At 36.5% G+C, this 14,690-nt stretch overlaps 1 protein-coding gene and 1 pseudogene across 1 annotated transcript; both read right to left on the reverse strand.

Annotated features, from left to right (window-relative positions):
* Positions 1-516: 516 nt before the first annotated feature.
* Positions 517-6,176, reverse strand: LOC117990205 (uncharacterized). The gene is made up of 5 exons (XM_069504071.1): positions 5,991-6,176; positions 4,965-5,133; positions 3,711-3,908; positions 3,058-3,270; positions 517-2,491 (listed from the first exon to the last, which is right to left on the reverse strand). Exons 1-5 carry the CDS (start codon positions 6,003-6,005, stop codon positions 1,182-1,184), a joined length of 1,905 nt encoding a protein of 634 aa, XP_069360172.1. The 5' UTR covers positions 6,006-6,176; the 3' UTR covers positions 517-1,181.
* Positions 6,177-7,164: 988 nt separating this feature from the next.
* LOC117990206 (extracellular matrix-binding protein ebh-like) lies at positions 7,165-14,637 on the reverse strand (annotated as a pseudogene).
* Between the last annotated feature and the right edge of the window lie 53 nt (positions 14,638-14,690).

The raw sequence follows: 14,690 nt of genomic DNA on the forward strand, positions 1-14,690 counted from the left end.
TCGACTAATAATAATGATTATTATCATCATTTTCGTTCGATTTTTCAATCACTACTGTTTCATCGCCGGTTCACTACAGAGCGCGGACATGCATGTTTCCTCACGATCTTTTCCTTCACCGTTATAGCAAGTGATATTTAATTTTATAGCCTCGATAGCTCAACGGTTAAAGGAGCGGACTGAAACCCGAGAAGGTGGCCGGTTCAAATCCCACCCGTTGCACTATTGTCGTCTACTCCTAGCACAAGCTTTACGCTTAGTTGGAGGGGAAAGGGGAATATTAGTCAGTCAATATTACTTAAAAGACACGTAACACCGAAAAGTTAGATGTGCATGCTCGAGATCTAACCCCCGACCTCCGATGAGGATGTCCTATAATACAGCTTTTTATTTAGCTAACAAATAAAGACGTTTTGACAATTATTATTAGAAATCTGTCAATAATATTATATGTATTCGCCAGTTATTTATTTGGCGATTGATAAATGAGGCTTTGATATTAAATAAAAATAAGTATTTAATTAGAATTTTAATAAAATATTTTTTTTGGTATAAAAATAGCAATATCATTGTTACAGTTCAATTTACATAATTTTTTGTTGTTTCGTAATTAAAGTTTTTGGGTTATTCCGTTTATCCACCCTAACGGCTATTACGCACTGCACTGCGTGCACTAAATTCGCTCCGCAATCCACCGTACACAGTGCGCCGTCACTCAGGCAGTCAGGAGTCTGGACACAGGCTTAAACAGCCACTCTAGGGTTTATAGGAAATCCGTGTTCATCTGTCCACTCCAAACTAAAAAAAATATACAAATTGGCCATCCGGGGTGGATAGATGAACACGTTTCCGTGTATACACTCGATAATCATAATTATGTATGTATATCGTATGACGATAATCATGCTTAAAAAACAATAATGAGATCTATGTTGGATTGGAACGCGTTTGAATAGAAGATACCTATTCCATCTTGTTTTGAAGGTATTTAGGTTATTCTTCTTCGCTCTGGGCTGGTTTCCGCACTTAAACGTTTCCGTCTGTTGTGCGGTATTTAGGTTATACGTGGCAGTAAACAGGGACGCCGGAAGGGCAACGCACACTTTAGTTTGAGTAAATGGAATAAGCTAAGTTTTCTGATTAATTTTTCGTGTTAAGTATGTATATAATTCTGGGAACTGTCACTCTTCATCAGCAAAATACACATTGCGCGCGAGGGACGGAGGCTCGACCACCTTCGTCCCTCCGCCTCCCGCCCACGCTTCCTGCAAGCCGCCGTCCACTTCCTCCTCCTCAAAAATCGTCTCAATTTCCTTTTCATCGAACTTACTCTTAGGCTCTTTATTATAAGTAAAAACTTTATAACCCTCGGGCACTTTTCTCAACTTCTTCCAAAACCTTGCAATATCGCCCACCGTCGTCACTTGTAAAACTTTCTTCTCTACTTCGTACGTCTCAGTCCATTCGTGCAGCTTCTCTGCGCTGTCGTTATCTATGAACGATTCGAAATGCTCCGGATACAGCGTGTGGCACGAGATATCGCCGAAGGAGTTCTGCATGAGTATGTCATAGTTTTCGTCTCGCTCCACCATCAAGCAGCCAGTGATAGCTGTCACGAGTCGACGCTCTATCGGGTTGTAAATGTCGAGACAGCGCCCACTCCACCTCGCTTCGCTCAACGCACTGAATATACTCGGAGGTCGATATGGAATCGTCACACCTTTAGAGTTCGTGTCCTCGATTCTGTCTGTGTAGTTGGGCACCACGCACAAGTCCTCGCACCACTGACTGCACAGACAAATTAATTCTTTGCCAAACCCAAAGTTACAATTGTTCACGTACAAAGGTGCACTCTGCATGCCGTGTGTCCAACGCTGGACGATCCTAGGAGTATTTTTGATACAACGCAAATCCATCAAAAACAAATGGTGATCCGTGCCGAGATACAGCGATTCGCTCCCTTGAAAATGCTCAGCCGCGCTTATATCGTTGCAATTGACCTGGTCTGCAATCGATTTTACGTCTTTCCACACGTGAACCGTAGCATTCGACCTCTTGTCGTAGATCGATATGGAACTCCTCCCGGCGTGAATATAATATCCTCTTTCCGAACTAAAAACTCTGTTCCAGTTGTTGACTAAACTCGTCACTTTGGCTGTTAGTTGAACACTTCTCGCTTTCATTCTATCTAAATTGATTATACTTAGCTTATAATGTAAAGTCGTGATATAAAGTATGTTTTTATGGAAATTGTCGAATGATACACTGGTATACGGGAATTCTTCAGATTTGATACATTTCAGTTTTTTTAGGGTCATACTTTCATTTGTATTTATTAATTTTAAAATGAATATCTTATATTTCGTTCTTAAAACTATAATGTTTTGTGGAGAGATAATAGTTTCGAGTATGTTGTTCCCTTTCCCGCAATCAAAACTAGCGACATGTTCCATGTTTATAGTGAGGGTATTTTTGTTGAATTCTGATAAATCTGAAATTGAAGAAACCATTATTAGATAGATGGGTTCCCAACGAGTCACACTGTGACTGGTTGCAACTTTTTTATCTATTGTAATTCACATATTACTCTAGGTGTGACTCGTTAAGAATAGTTATTTAAATTTAGTTATATTTATTTACTTGAGTGGGTGATAGTGATATAATCAAGGGAGGGTAAAGAATTTATGTAATAACTTAAATCATTTGTAACTGTGTACACATAAACAAATATAAAGTAATCACTACCTATATTATAAATGTGAAAGTGTGTGTTTGTTGGTTGGTTTGATTGGCTGCGCGGCGGGCTCCACCAGGTGTTGCTGACATTGGACCACGTCTTCGTTCAGATGCTCGTAACTTACAAACTGTAGTAAACTGGCTGTGCAGCAAGTAGTCGGCCCAGTCGACGCACGCCAGCTGCAAGTTGCCGCGGCCGGCGTAGTGCCAGTTGTAGGACGAGTGGAAGTACGGCTCTGGCTCGCTGTCCAGCTGCGCGGCGAGCTCCACCAGGTGTTGCTGACATTGGACCACGTCTTCGTTCGGATGCTCGTAACTTACAAACTGTAGTAAACTGGCTGTGCAGCAAGTAGTCGGCCCAGTCGACGCACGCCAGCTGCAAGTTGCCGCGGCCGGCGTAGTGCCAGTTGTAGGACGAGTGGAAGTACGGCTCTGGCTCGCTGTCCAGCTGCGCGGCGAGCTCCACCAGGTGTTGCTGACATTGGACCACGTCTTCGTTCAGTTGCTCGTAACTTTCCATCACCTTTTTGGAAGCTTGAAACCGGAGATGGGCATTATTGCTATATTTATTCTATTTCACTTCACGAAGACCATCAGCCTTGGATGTAGTAGTGAGTGTACCGATAAGCGTTAACACATTTGTGTGCGCAACGTAAACCGCATTGCAGTCGAGTCGTGTCTGAGCGACATGCACACTAACAATGTATACGTGTGCACTCACACAAACATAGCCAAACCCGTCTAGTCTTCGTGAAATAGAACATCAGCTGTACAGTACGATCGACCTTAAGATCGACAGGACGGGACGGGAGTCACCGTCCCGTCCTGTCGCGTCGTAACCGTGCAATTGGGTTGAAATATCGACAAACAAAAATAAAAATTAATCATGGTATGTACCCGTTATATACATTAAAATATAACACACATACACACACAAACTTTCGCCTTTATAATGTTGGTGTGACAATACTTACCACGATGGCTTTTCATAATCGTCCACGTCTTAGTCCAATCATATTTTTCCATTAAGACATTGGTGACTGGGTCAGGTTTGTGAACATTTTTCATGGGTGTTATCATTTTTGGCGGCTGACTTCTGTAGGGAAATGGTTCGAAATAGTCTAGATTCAGTTCTCCAGTCCAATCGCCCCCAAATGCATTTATTGGGTGACCTGAAAGTATATTGAAATCAGTCATACATAAAAAAAATCGGTCAAGTGTAAGTCAGACTTGGACACGAATGGTTCCATACATTATACAAGAAAAAACACTTTCTAATTTTTTTTACTTTTCATGGTAGTCATTTTGAAATTCTTACTGTTTGTTGATATAGCGGAAACAGAAATACACATTCTGTGAAAGTTTCAGCTCTCTACCTATTACAGTTCATGAGCCCGCTGACAGGCAGGCAGACATATGTCTTAGTAATATGTTGGTCATGTGTCACTTTTAGGGTATGGAACCCTAAAAACTCATTCTTCAATGACATTATGTTATCATAGACTAGCTGCCCCGGCGAACTTCGTTCCGCCTAGCAGTCGATTAAAATTTTTTAAATTTTTCTCTCCGTAAGAACCATCCTCGTACTTCAAGGAATATTATAAAAAAGAATTAGTGAAATCGGTTCAGCTGTTCTCGAGATTTGCGATCAGCAACACATTTAGTGATTCATTTTTATATTATAGATGTGGGCTTCTTCTCAGACCTGGGCGCGTTCGAAATCCTCCTATATAGCTTACTTTAAATCTACGTAATTAATTATTATCAGCATTACATCACTTTACAATGAACAATTATTATTAACTACTAGATGACGCCCGCGACTTTGTCCGGGTGGATTTAGGTTTTTGAAATCCCATAGGAACTCTTTAATTTTCCAGGATAAAAAGTAGCCTATGCCCTTCCCCGGTATTTAAGCTATCTCTGTACCAAATTTCGTTAAAATCGGTTGAACGGATGGGCCGTGAAAGGCTAGCAGACAGACAGACACACTTTCACATTTATAATATAAGTATGGATATGGTCGCTATTTTGAAAAAAGAAAATGGTGGGCAAGTAGGTAGGTCAGGCTCCATACTAAAATATTCAAATCCCAAAATCTGGACGTTATAATATGTAGGTGTGACTCAACGGGACAAAGATTTCTAAAAATTCCCATTGAGTCACAGTGTTGTGACTCAACGGGAATAACTCTGTGAAACAGACCTTTAAGGTAAAAAATTTACAACCTGGTAGTACATAATGATAGTGTTCTGTTCCACCTACATAGCGCCTGGGCCTCAACACATAGCAGAAAAAGCTGTAAGCCAGAGAGTTCCTCTTCCGCAACTCCTCAATTATTTGAGTCACTGTACCATTAGTGTCTATGTCTTCTGCTGTGAATTTGGCTAGGCCACTCTACAACAAAAGTTAACTTCAGAATAGGGTATTTAAACTACTTAAAAAAGTGGACAAGTGCGAGTCAGGCTTGCGCACCGAGGGTTCCGTACTACAGTCGTATTTTTTCAACATTTTGCACGATAAATCAAAAACTATGATGCAATAAAATAAATAAAAATCTGTTTTAGAATGTATAAGTGAAGCCCTTTCATATGATACCCCACTTGGTATATCTTCTTCAATCTCACAATCTTACTTTGAAAGTCGAAAATAGCAATATTTGTTCATGAACACATTTTAATGTTTTTCTTGTGATGAAACACAAATTCAGATTTTTCCCCCAATGTCAGCTATAAGACTATGATAGCCTACCTACCAATTTTCATGATTCTAGGTCAACGGGAAGTACCCTGTAGGTTTCTTGATATACAAACAGACAGACAGACAGACTGATAGACGGACAACAAAGTGACCCTATAAGGGTTCACTGGATGGTGGTCAGTGCTCTACATATTTGCTATCTTCTTCTAAAGGTCGATGTACATTACTGTCGGCCGTACCTCTATGGTGGTTATATTCTCTTTGATAAGATTTTCAATATTCAGGAAATGGATCAAGAAAATGACAGAAATCTTTTACTTTTCTGTACTAATATTAAAAACTAAAAAGAGAAAAGACAGAAAAGATTTGTTTGTAGGTACCTAATCAATAAACTCTGAAACTACCAATTAGAAAGCAACTTTAACTAGAAATAATATAGCCTATTGTTATGTGTACATACTATAGGATAATAATATTTTTATATATGAGTTCTTTAGGCTAAAAATCACAGAAAGTGTTAATCCTTAATATTAAAATAAGTATGAATATTTAACCTTAACGGCTGCCATGGTTAGTATTGCTTTCTTGCAGTTTTAAAATTCTGTCCTTTACTTGTTAAATATTCAAATAATAGTAGTGATTTTAGAGCATTTAAAAAAGCACTGTAAAGAAAAAGAGGTTATCACCGACCAGAAATAAAAGTTATGTTTACATAAACAAACTAAGCAACCTAAGCACGAGCTGTCAGCGTGACTTTGGCGTTGACCTATGTGCCATAGACAGTAGACCTTGCAGTAGAATACAAGCACTATACTAACCATAATAATCGATTTACACGATCCGGTTCCGATAGCTGAGTTTGAACGTCGAAATTGGTCGAAATAAATAAAAGAAATGTATATACATACAGAAAAACTTATCACTAAAAAAATCGAAATAATGAGATAATACTCATGTCCTCCTGACAAAATGTCTCCCTATTCCTATATAACATAGTTTATTTTTAAATGCCTGGTTAAAATTCATAATCAGGGGGCACGGTAGTGCCCCCACCAAGACGAGCCAAACTAAAGGTATATCTTACAGAAAATAGTTACAAGACCTAATGAAATAAAAACAATAGTACCTAATAATATACCTACCCTTTTCCTCTTTCGATAATTTCAATCCTATCCACGTTTAGGTAGGTCCCTACTAACTATATTTTCACAAAATAATTAAAACTAGCTGATGCCCGTTACTTCGTTCGCGTGAATATAGGTTTTCAAAATCCCGTGGGAACTCTGATTTTCCAGGATAAGGATAAGTAACTATATAGGATAAAAGTAAGCCTATGTGTTAGTCCAGGATATTATTTATCTCCGTTCTAAATTTCAGCTAAATGCATCCAGTAGTTTTTGTGTAAAAGATTAACAAACGTACATACGCACAAACTTTCACCTTTACAATATTAGTGTTTTAGTGTGAAGTGTGATAAACAAGCATTTTCTTGGTCGCGAATAGTTGCAGCAACATTGGTACGAAAGCAGGTAGGGATTTAAAAAAATGTGTAATCATGAATGATTGTAGCTGAAGCTACAAATGGAATCCTCACATATTTTTGAAATTTTTATTCAGAATAGATAAATAAATAAACATCCAAAAATAATTTAACTAAATCTTACAATCAATTTAAAAACTTTACACAAATAAAATTAATCTTGAACATTTTAGGGTGACTACCTGCTGAAACGTTTTAAAAGACCAGTCACGTTTATAGATGACGTGATCAAATTATAACATGCTCTATCAATTTATATGATTAGTCCACTGATAATGTCTTCGCTCTCCTCCATTTCAGTTGATATGCCTCTTAAGGCCAAAATAAGTTATCCTAGAGCTGGCCGCCACCTCGATGCGTGAAATACAAGGCTACAGGTTCATGTAGTATAATAATATTTTACCAGCTATTAATTTTATTAAAGAAGTAAGTTAGCCGTTGTTAATAGGAAGGATATTGCAGCAGTGCTAACCCTGCCTTCCTAATAATTTACTATTATGATACATACATAACAAAGTCTCACACACGATACATTATTTCCGGAAATGACAAAGCGGCAAATACGGTAAACACAAGAATTGAATAAACGGTGACTAATATATCTCTTTTCATTTTCATCAGAGGATCAAACTCAATAAGTGACTGACTATTTTGCTCCTTTACATCTGTGTATTTTTCCATTTCGTTTATGTATTGGATTTTTAATATCGGAGGAGGAGATATACTATCAACAGATTTTTTCAAGATGTTTGAGGGCATTTCCTTAATTTTATCATTTAGTGATGATTCACAATCAGTAGTAGAATATATGGAACGACTAGAAGACTTGTTAATGAGTTTCATAAGAGAATCTGTTATAGTAGTGCTGACAGATACTGGGAGGAGTTGGGACGGTGCTTCAGTAAACCTCTGCATGTATTCAGTTTGTCTAATCTTCGTATTTATTTCCTTATCCACATCCAATGGTTCATAAAGCAAGGTAGTAATTGTAGTTACATTTTTGGCAGTCATTTTATTGCCTTTGTTATAGTCTTCGATGTTAGAAGATAAGTATGAAAAGTTACTAGCACGCACTTCTGACATTTGTAAATTATCAAGAGAATGCAAAGATATCGCATTATCGACGCTATAATCTACAGAACTCTCTTTCACAGATACGGATCTGTTAAGTATGACCTCCAACTCTTTGTTTTCAAGATTAGTATCATAGGCGTCCTCTTGCTTGGATATGTGAGTTTGATATGAAGTTATCTTTGTAATTTCATTTAAAAGCCCTACTAAAATGTCAAGTGATGTTGAATTACTAATATTAGATTTTTTAATATCTGCAGCAACAATATCTTTATCATTGGTTTTAGTTTGGACAGTATTATCTTGTGTCTGCCGTTTATTATGTTTTATCTTAATTGCAAATTCTTCACAGTTGTCTAAACTTACCTCGTTTTTATTTTCATCTGTAAGCCGATTAATAATGGGTTCTCTTTCAATTGTTTCTTGGGGTGTGTTTTTAACCGCACCCTTAAAACACTGAATAGATTTGCTTAATATCGCATTGATTATATTTTCAGATGATACCACAGGTTTTAAGTTTTTCGACTCAGATTCGTCATTTTCTAATAAACGAATTTTAGTCTTAGAATCATATTTAACCATATGTGGTAAAGCGTAACCCACGGTTGCTATCTGCATAGGAAAGTTAGTAAAACTGAAGTTGGTGAAACGGTTATTAGATAGCACAGGTAGGGTTTTGAGTTCCGTTATAGTTTCTGCCTTAAGATTAATATCTTGTGGTAATTTTGGCTGAAGTACTAGCGAGCTGTTATTTCCCGATCGCAAAGTCAAGAAATTTTCCATGGACTGATTAGGTGTAATATTCAATCTTAAATTTTTAATTCTCAACGAGTTTTGAAATGTACCATTTGATATTTGATTACATATATCATTTTCTGGATTACGCAACTCATTAGGAGGACAAGGTTGGTTAGTTTCACTAATATTTATATTTGAACTTCTATTGTTGACTTCTTCGTCGTCTTTGTGCTCTGACGAAATAACTGATACAGCCGTAACTATATTTTTATCTTCAAATATATCGACTGGATAATCAGAGGCTGATAGTATAATTTCATCAGATTTCGATCCTTTTTCTATAGAAGTATCATCAAAACTATCACTCGCTTTCGATATGGACTCATTACATTCAGCAACAGCACCTAATACAGGTATAGTGCTGCTAATCATACAATCAATCATACTGTGTAATTTTTTGCCGAGCGTAGAAGATTCTTCTTTGGTAGACGGAGATGATGTCAAAGACGCTGTTGAAAAAAAAAATTCAATTCATCGTATAAAATAATAATATCGCGCGAACTCGCGAATTTGTTCGCGTAATTCTTTGATTATTAGGAATAAAAATTAGCCTAAGACTGTCTTCGGAATATAGGATTTCAAATCTCTCGGTTTAGCTGTTGAACCGTGTCCTGTGTTTGGCTAGTCTTTTGGTCGCGTGATAGCTACTACACTTTGTCTTGTCTTTGTCTAGTCTTCGTCTAGGCTTTGTCTTGCATTATGTTGTCTTTGTCCACTTTATTTTGACTTTGTTTTGTTCGTCTGTTGGTCTGGCCTTGGTGTGTTCGTGTCTTTGTGATGTCTTGGTCTAGTCTTGGTGTTGACTTGGTCTTGTCTTGGTCGGTTGTTTAATCAAACGTATAATTTCAAAATATCTTACCCACATCGAGGTCATTTGGTATCAAAGGGACTCTCGATTTATGCGCGCTGTAAGATTTGCCGGTCTCTAGTGGATAGTGACTCTTCACGTACGTTTCCACAGCTACCATCTTTCCTTTCCTGAAAGTATGAACTTACTTATTGAAGTCAAGTTGTGTTATAAATGTAAACGAGATGGTCCAAATCCCATACAAAACAATCAACCTTTTCACTTGATTTGCCTACCAACTTTCTCTGAACAAAAGCGTTCTGTTATACCAAATTTAATTTTGGGCGGACATTTTAGATTCATCGTCTTGAAAAAAATTAGCTTCACACTGTTCACACCTTTCCTTACACAGCTAAGTACAGAAAGTCTAGCTCTTTCAATGTAAATGTAATTTTAATATTGACACCTACGAAACTTATCCGTGCAAAAAAATTATTAGCCAACCCATTTTTTTACTTTAAATTATGAGATACTTTGCATGAGCGCCGAGCCTGTGTACGTTTTGGGTATAGACTATAGAGTAGGATGTATGTTTTGGGCCATCTCCTTAATAATTTCCTTAGCTAATGGTTTCTTACAGTTCCTCCGGTAACTTATTAACGTTTCCATGGTTAAAGGGTAGTTTGCCCAGAGTGCGTTTGCCAAATCCATCTTGCTTAGGACTGTCATTTGTGTTATGTGGTTTGGCTCTTGACAATCTTTCTGTAATTAGAAAACAAGAATTCTGGCTATTGTTCCGTCAGGAAAACTTATTTTAATTACTTAACATGTTGATGAAAATTCACCTTTACACACCTGTAGGCAATCCAGCTGAATTTGGTTGCTTTGTAGATGCGGGTAGTCCATCATATGTTTTTGTCAGTTTAGTTCTTGGCAAGCCTATACTTTTTTCGGGATTCGCTAAAGGAGGCGTTAATTTAGACAATCTGTCCATTACTCGTTTTCCAAATCTATTTGGGGTTTCTTCCTGTTGGGACTGTAGATATGATTTTTTAGGCTGCGCTAAACTATTTAATCTTGTCATTTTTTTCGAAGGGCCACGCACTGCTTCCCCTCTTAGTTCTTTCGCTTCATCAATAATATCAGTTATTTTTTTTGTATTCGTATCTACAGAGTTTTCTTCGTGTTGCAATTGTTGCTGTGTAATTTTGAGAGGGCTATATCCCGTGCCTTGACGTTTCTTTCCTATAAGGACCGAACCTTTTGAGGATATTGCTTCAGATTCCTTTGAATACTGATCTTGCTTTGGTATTCGCTTGAGCAAATTTTGTCGAAAGCTACTTTTATCTTGAGTAGTTAAACTTTCAGTTTTTTTTGTTCTTTTTGGATTCCTTTTCGTTTTTAATATTCGTCTTTTGCACATTATCGAATTCGTGAATCAATTGAGATATAGCTTTTAAGGGATTTTCCTGAATTTTGCTATAAGGTAGTTTCTTTAAATCTTTATTATTTGCTTTGTTGTTAAATTTGTTACCTGCTAGATTTGAACTAACTGTTATTTTTGGAATTACTGACGTAGGATTCTCGTATTTCTTCTTTGAGTCTTTTGAAGTTTTCAACACAGTTTTTGGCTTGTCAAAACTACAACTACTAGGATTAGAGGAAGTTAATTGATGTTTGATGCTAGTTCCACTATCAGTGGCTTGATCTCTAGAATTACCTCTACCACATGTTAAATGTAATCTATCAATATTAGTTGCGGTTTTACTTGGAGTAGGCATTACATCCACGTTGTCCGTTTTACCTATTTGTTTTATAAGATCATATATTTTTTCAATACTTCTTCTACATTCAACAGAAGATGTAGTTGTACAATTTTCATCTTGTGTTATAACTTCTATTTTTGGCAAATTTGCCGGAACTGAAACTTGAGTACATCGTGTTGACATTAAGGCATTTTTTTGAGTTATTTTTTTTTTTAGTATTGATAAAACTATCTTCATATCTGTGGATAAATTTTTAATTACAATCAACTGGAAATATAAATTCTTACTTACAAATGGCACACAAAACATCAAAAATATGTACTTACAGAACCTTGTGTTGCAAACTTGATGAAGTATTTGTCAAACTAAAGTCTGTTGTAGATGGAGCGATTAATCGCTCGAGCAATTTTAAATTAACACCAATATCATTAGCTGTTGGCGATGCAGATACATCACTTATTATGTTATGACTTTCATTTTCTTTCCTTTGCAGATGCATAACTTCCGTGTCTGCTTCATCTAGATAATAACTGCGATTAATATACTTCTGATTATTTTTCTCAGAGTACAATAAAGGAGGAGAAGAATTTTCATATGGTGTTTCCTCATCGTCTTCTAGTTGTATCTTGGGAACACCGATCCTTGTTTGATCTTTGTGGTATTTTTGAGAGTTTTTAGCATTAATATTCATGGATTGTCCATAGATTGAGTTATAAAAATGCTTGTTTGTTATTGATAACTTTGTGACTGAGTTAGACGATTGGACCATGCTGGCACCTTTTCCGTACCTATGTTTCTTTATTCTACTGTTTTCACTCATTGCATTTTTTTTGAGTTCTCGCTTCCCTCTTATCTCCAAAAGTTTTTTTCTTTTTTTCTCTTCTAAAACATATGACTTATTTTCATAGGGAGATTTAATTCGCACCCTCACCGGTGACTTCTTTTTTTTCATATTATCTTCACTCTCTTCTATAACAGGCGTCTGCTTGCTTAGTCGATGAATGATAGAGTGGAGATCGTCAGTAGCAATCGTGCTAAAGTCAGCTTCAGCTCCGCTGGAATCACATTCGTTATCTGCTTGGCAATCGCTTTGCGGTAGATAATCATAGTCATCCTCTGAAAACTTCTCAGCTTCTATTTCTTTATCTGCTGCTAAACTACAATATGCTGTATCATTTGGAAGAATCTTTTTTATGTTTTCATCTAATTTAATTTCAGTTTCTTGTTCTAGTTTTTGACTTGCTGCATAATTTGTAGTAATTTCTTGTATGTTTTCATCTGACTGAATTTCACTTTCTTGTCCCACATTTTTATCTGACGCGTCAAATTTTTCAAATCCTAGCGCTAACAGATCGTTGGAATGAGTCTCTGTGAAATTAAGAGTAATTTAGTACAAAGAAATAAATATTTATTTTAAAATTATGTTGGTAAATCTCAATTAACCTGTTTCAGTAGCAATGGCAGGTAAAGATTTTAAAATCATGATTGAATCGATATTACTAATGACATGCCCCGACTTAGAGCGTTGCAATTTTAACACTACATCCACGCGCGACTCTTCTTCTTTATCTTTTTTGCATGTTATAATAAGATTGTCTTTGCAGCGTTTACTAAATAATCTGTAAGTGCCACAAATAATTTTTGGAACCTCCACAATAACTTTCTTTTCCAATATTTTAGATAGAGACCTTACATCCATTTCAGAATGGACTATATCATCCCATGTGATTCTTTGATCAGTGCGTTTATCTTTTACGCGAAGTGGTATGCTGACAGAGCTTGCCAAAACTGTCTTCTTAAGTTGGGGTTTATCTTCAATTGTTGTGGTTTTCTCTTCGTGAACTTCTCTCCATTTATCTTTAACTTTTTCAGTTAAGTAATCACCATTACTAATACGTTTTAGCTGTTCGATAGTGTTTTGCACGTGTTTAATAATGTTATCCATATAAAAATTATAATTATCCTCAATACGTTTGCAGCAAATATAATCCAAGAGCGACGCCGGAAGAACCGTACTGTCAGACTGCTTGGGTTTAGATATCATAAGGAAACTTTTGAATTGTTCTTTAATAGATGGATCATTAAACAAAAAGTATCTATCATACTCTGTAGTTAAATCAGATGTGCGCATTTGCATATCGCCAAATTTATGACAAAGTGTATCTCCAAAGTTGTTCAAAAGGTCTATTCTTTGTTCATTAATAGCAAAAACATTATTAAAGTCTTCATTACTGATATCTTCGCTGATATCCGATCCTTCAGATCCTCTATCGTCGTTGTATATTATATTTTCAACGTATTGATTGGGCCTTTTACTTGTTTGTTGATAAGTGGTAGATACCAGTTTAGTATCAATGTCTATATTCTTATACAGGATTACCAAATCGCGGGTAGTAAGCGCCTTGTCCCCTACAAGTTCAAATTTTTCATAATGTACAATGATCAATAATATTTTTAGAAATCATTTAGGTACGTGTCTATTTCGCCTAAGTCGTATAGACGTGTCGACGAAGTACTTAAGCCGAAGTTATACCTACTTAAACTTGAAACAGAACATAACAGTACAATATTACAAGAGGTATATTCCCGATAGGTTTATCTTAACTTTCTCAGTAGTACGAGTTGCTAGAAGAGAATCCTGCTACTGCTGTGGTAACAGGTCAGTTAACAAGAGCTGATCCTAGTTCATAGTACTTACACAAACGCAATTTTGTTATACAGCATGTTTAATAAAATCAATTTGTAGTATTACAACTAGGTTGCGCCCAAACTTCTGAGATAAATATAATAACGCTACATAAAGTAGTTTCACGGTTCACAATCTGAACACGAGGCATGACTGCGCATTATACAAAAACAGATCTCAAGCCGAGCTTATGTAGACTATGAGCTGCGTAATCGACCTTGTAGTAATATATAAGTCAATGGTTGTAACTTCAGATTTGACTAAGGTATTTTGCGCGCGCTAGGTACTTTACTAACCATCACCTTCCAATGTATTATTCTTGGTCATAATCTGATATATCTTTTCTGCTGTTTGTAACTCGGCGGAGTTGCCCTCCAAATTTTGCAAGTCCGCGTCACCCACCCTTCTACTTTCCTCTTCGGGGACCCGATTTACTAACATTCTGCTACTACTTGGATTTTTAAGTCATAATAATTAAAATCCAACATGTATGAGCTTTAAATATGAAAATATAAATAGGTATATATCTACAAAAACACAAATAGGCAAAATCGTCGAGAGTATTGAAAAATTTAACTGTTTTTTTTCAAATCGGGATGGAATATT

Source organism: Maniola hyperantus, chromosome 17 (assembly GCF_902806685.2).
Source record: "Maniola hyperantus chromosome 17, iAphHyp1.2, whole genome shotgun sequence".
Taxonomy (NCBI): Eukaryota; Metazoa; Arthropoda; class Insecta; order Lepidoptera; family Nymphalidae; genus Maniola; species Maniola hyperantus.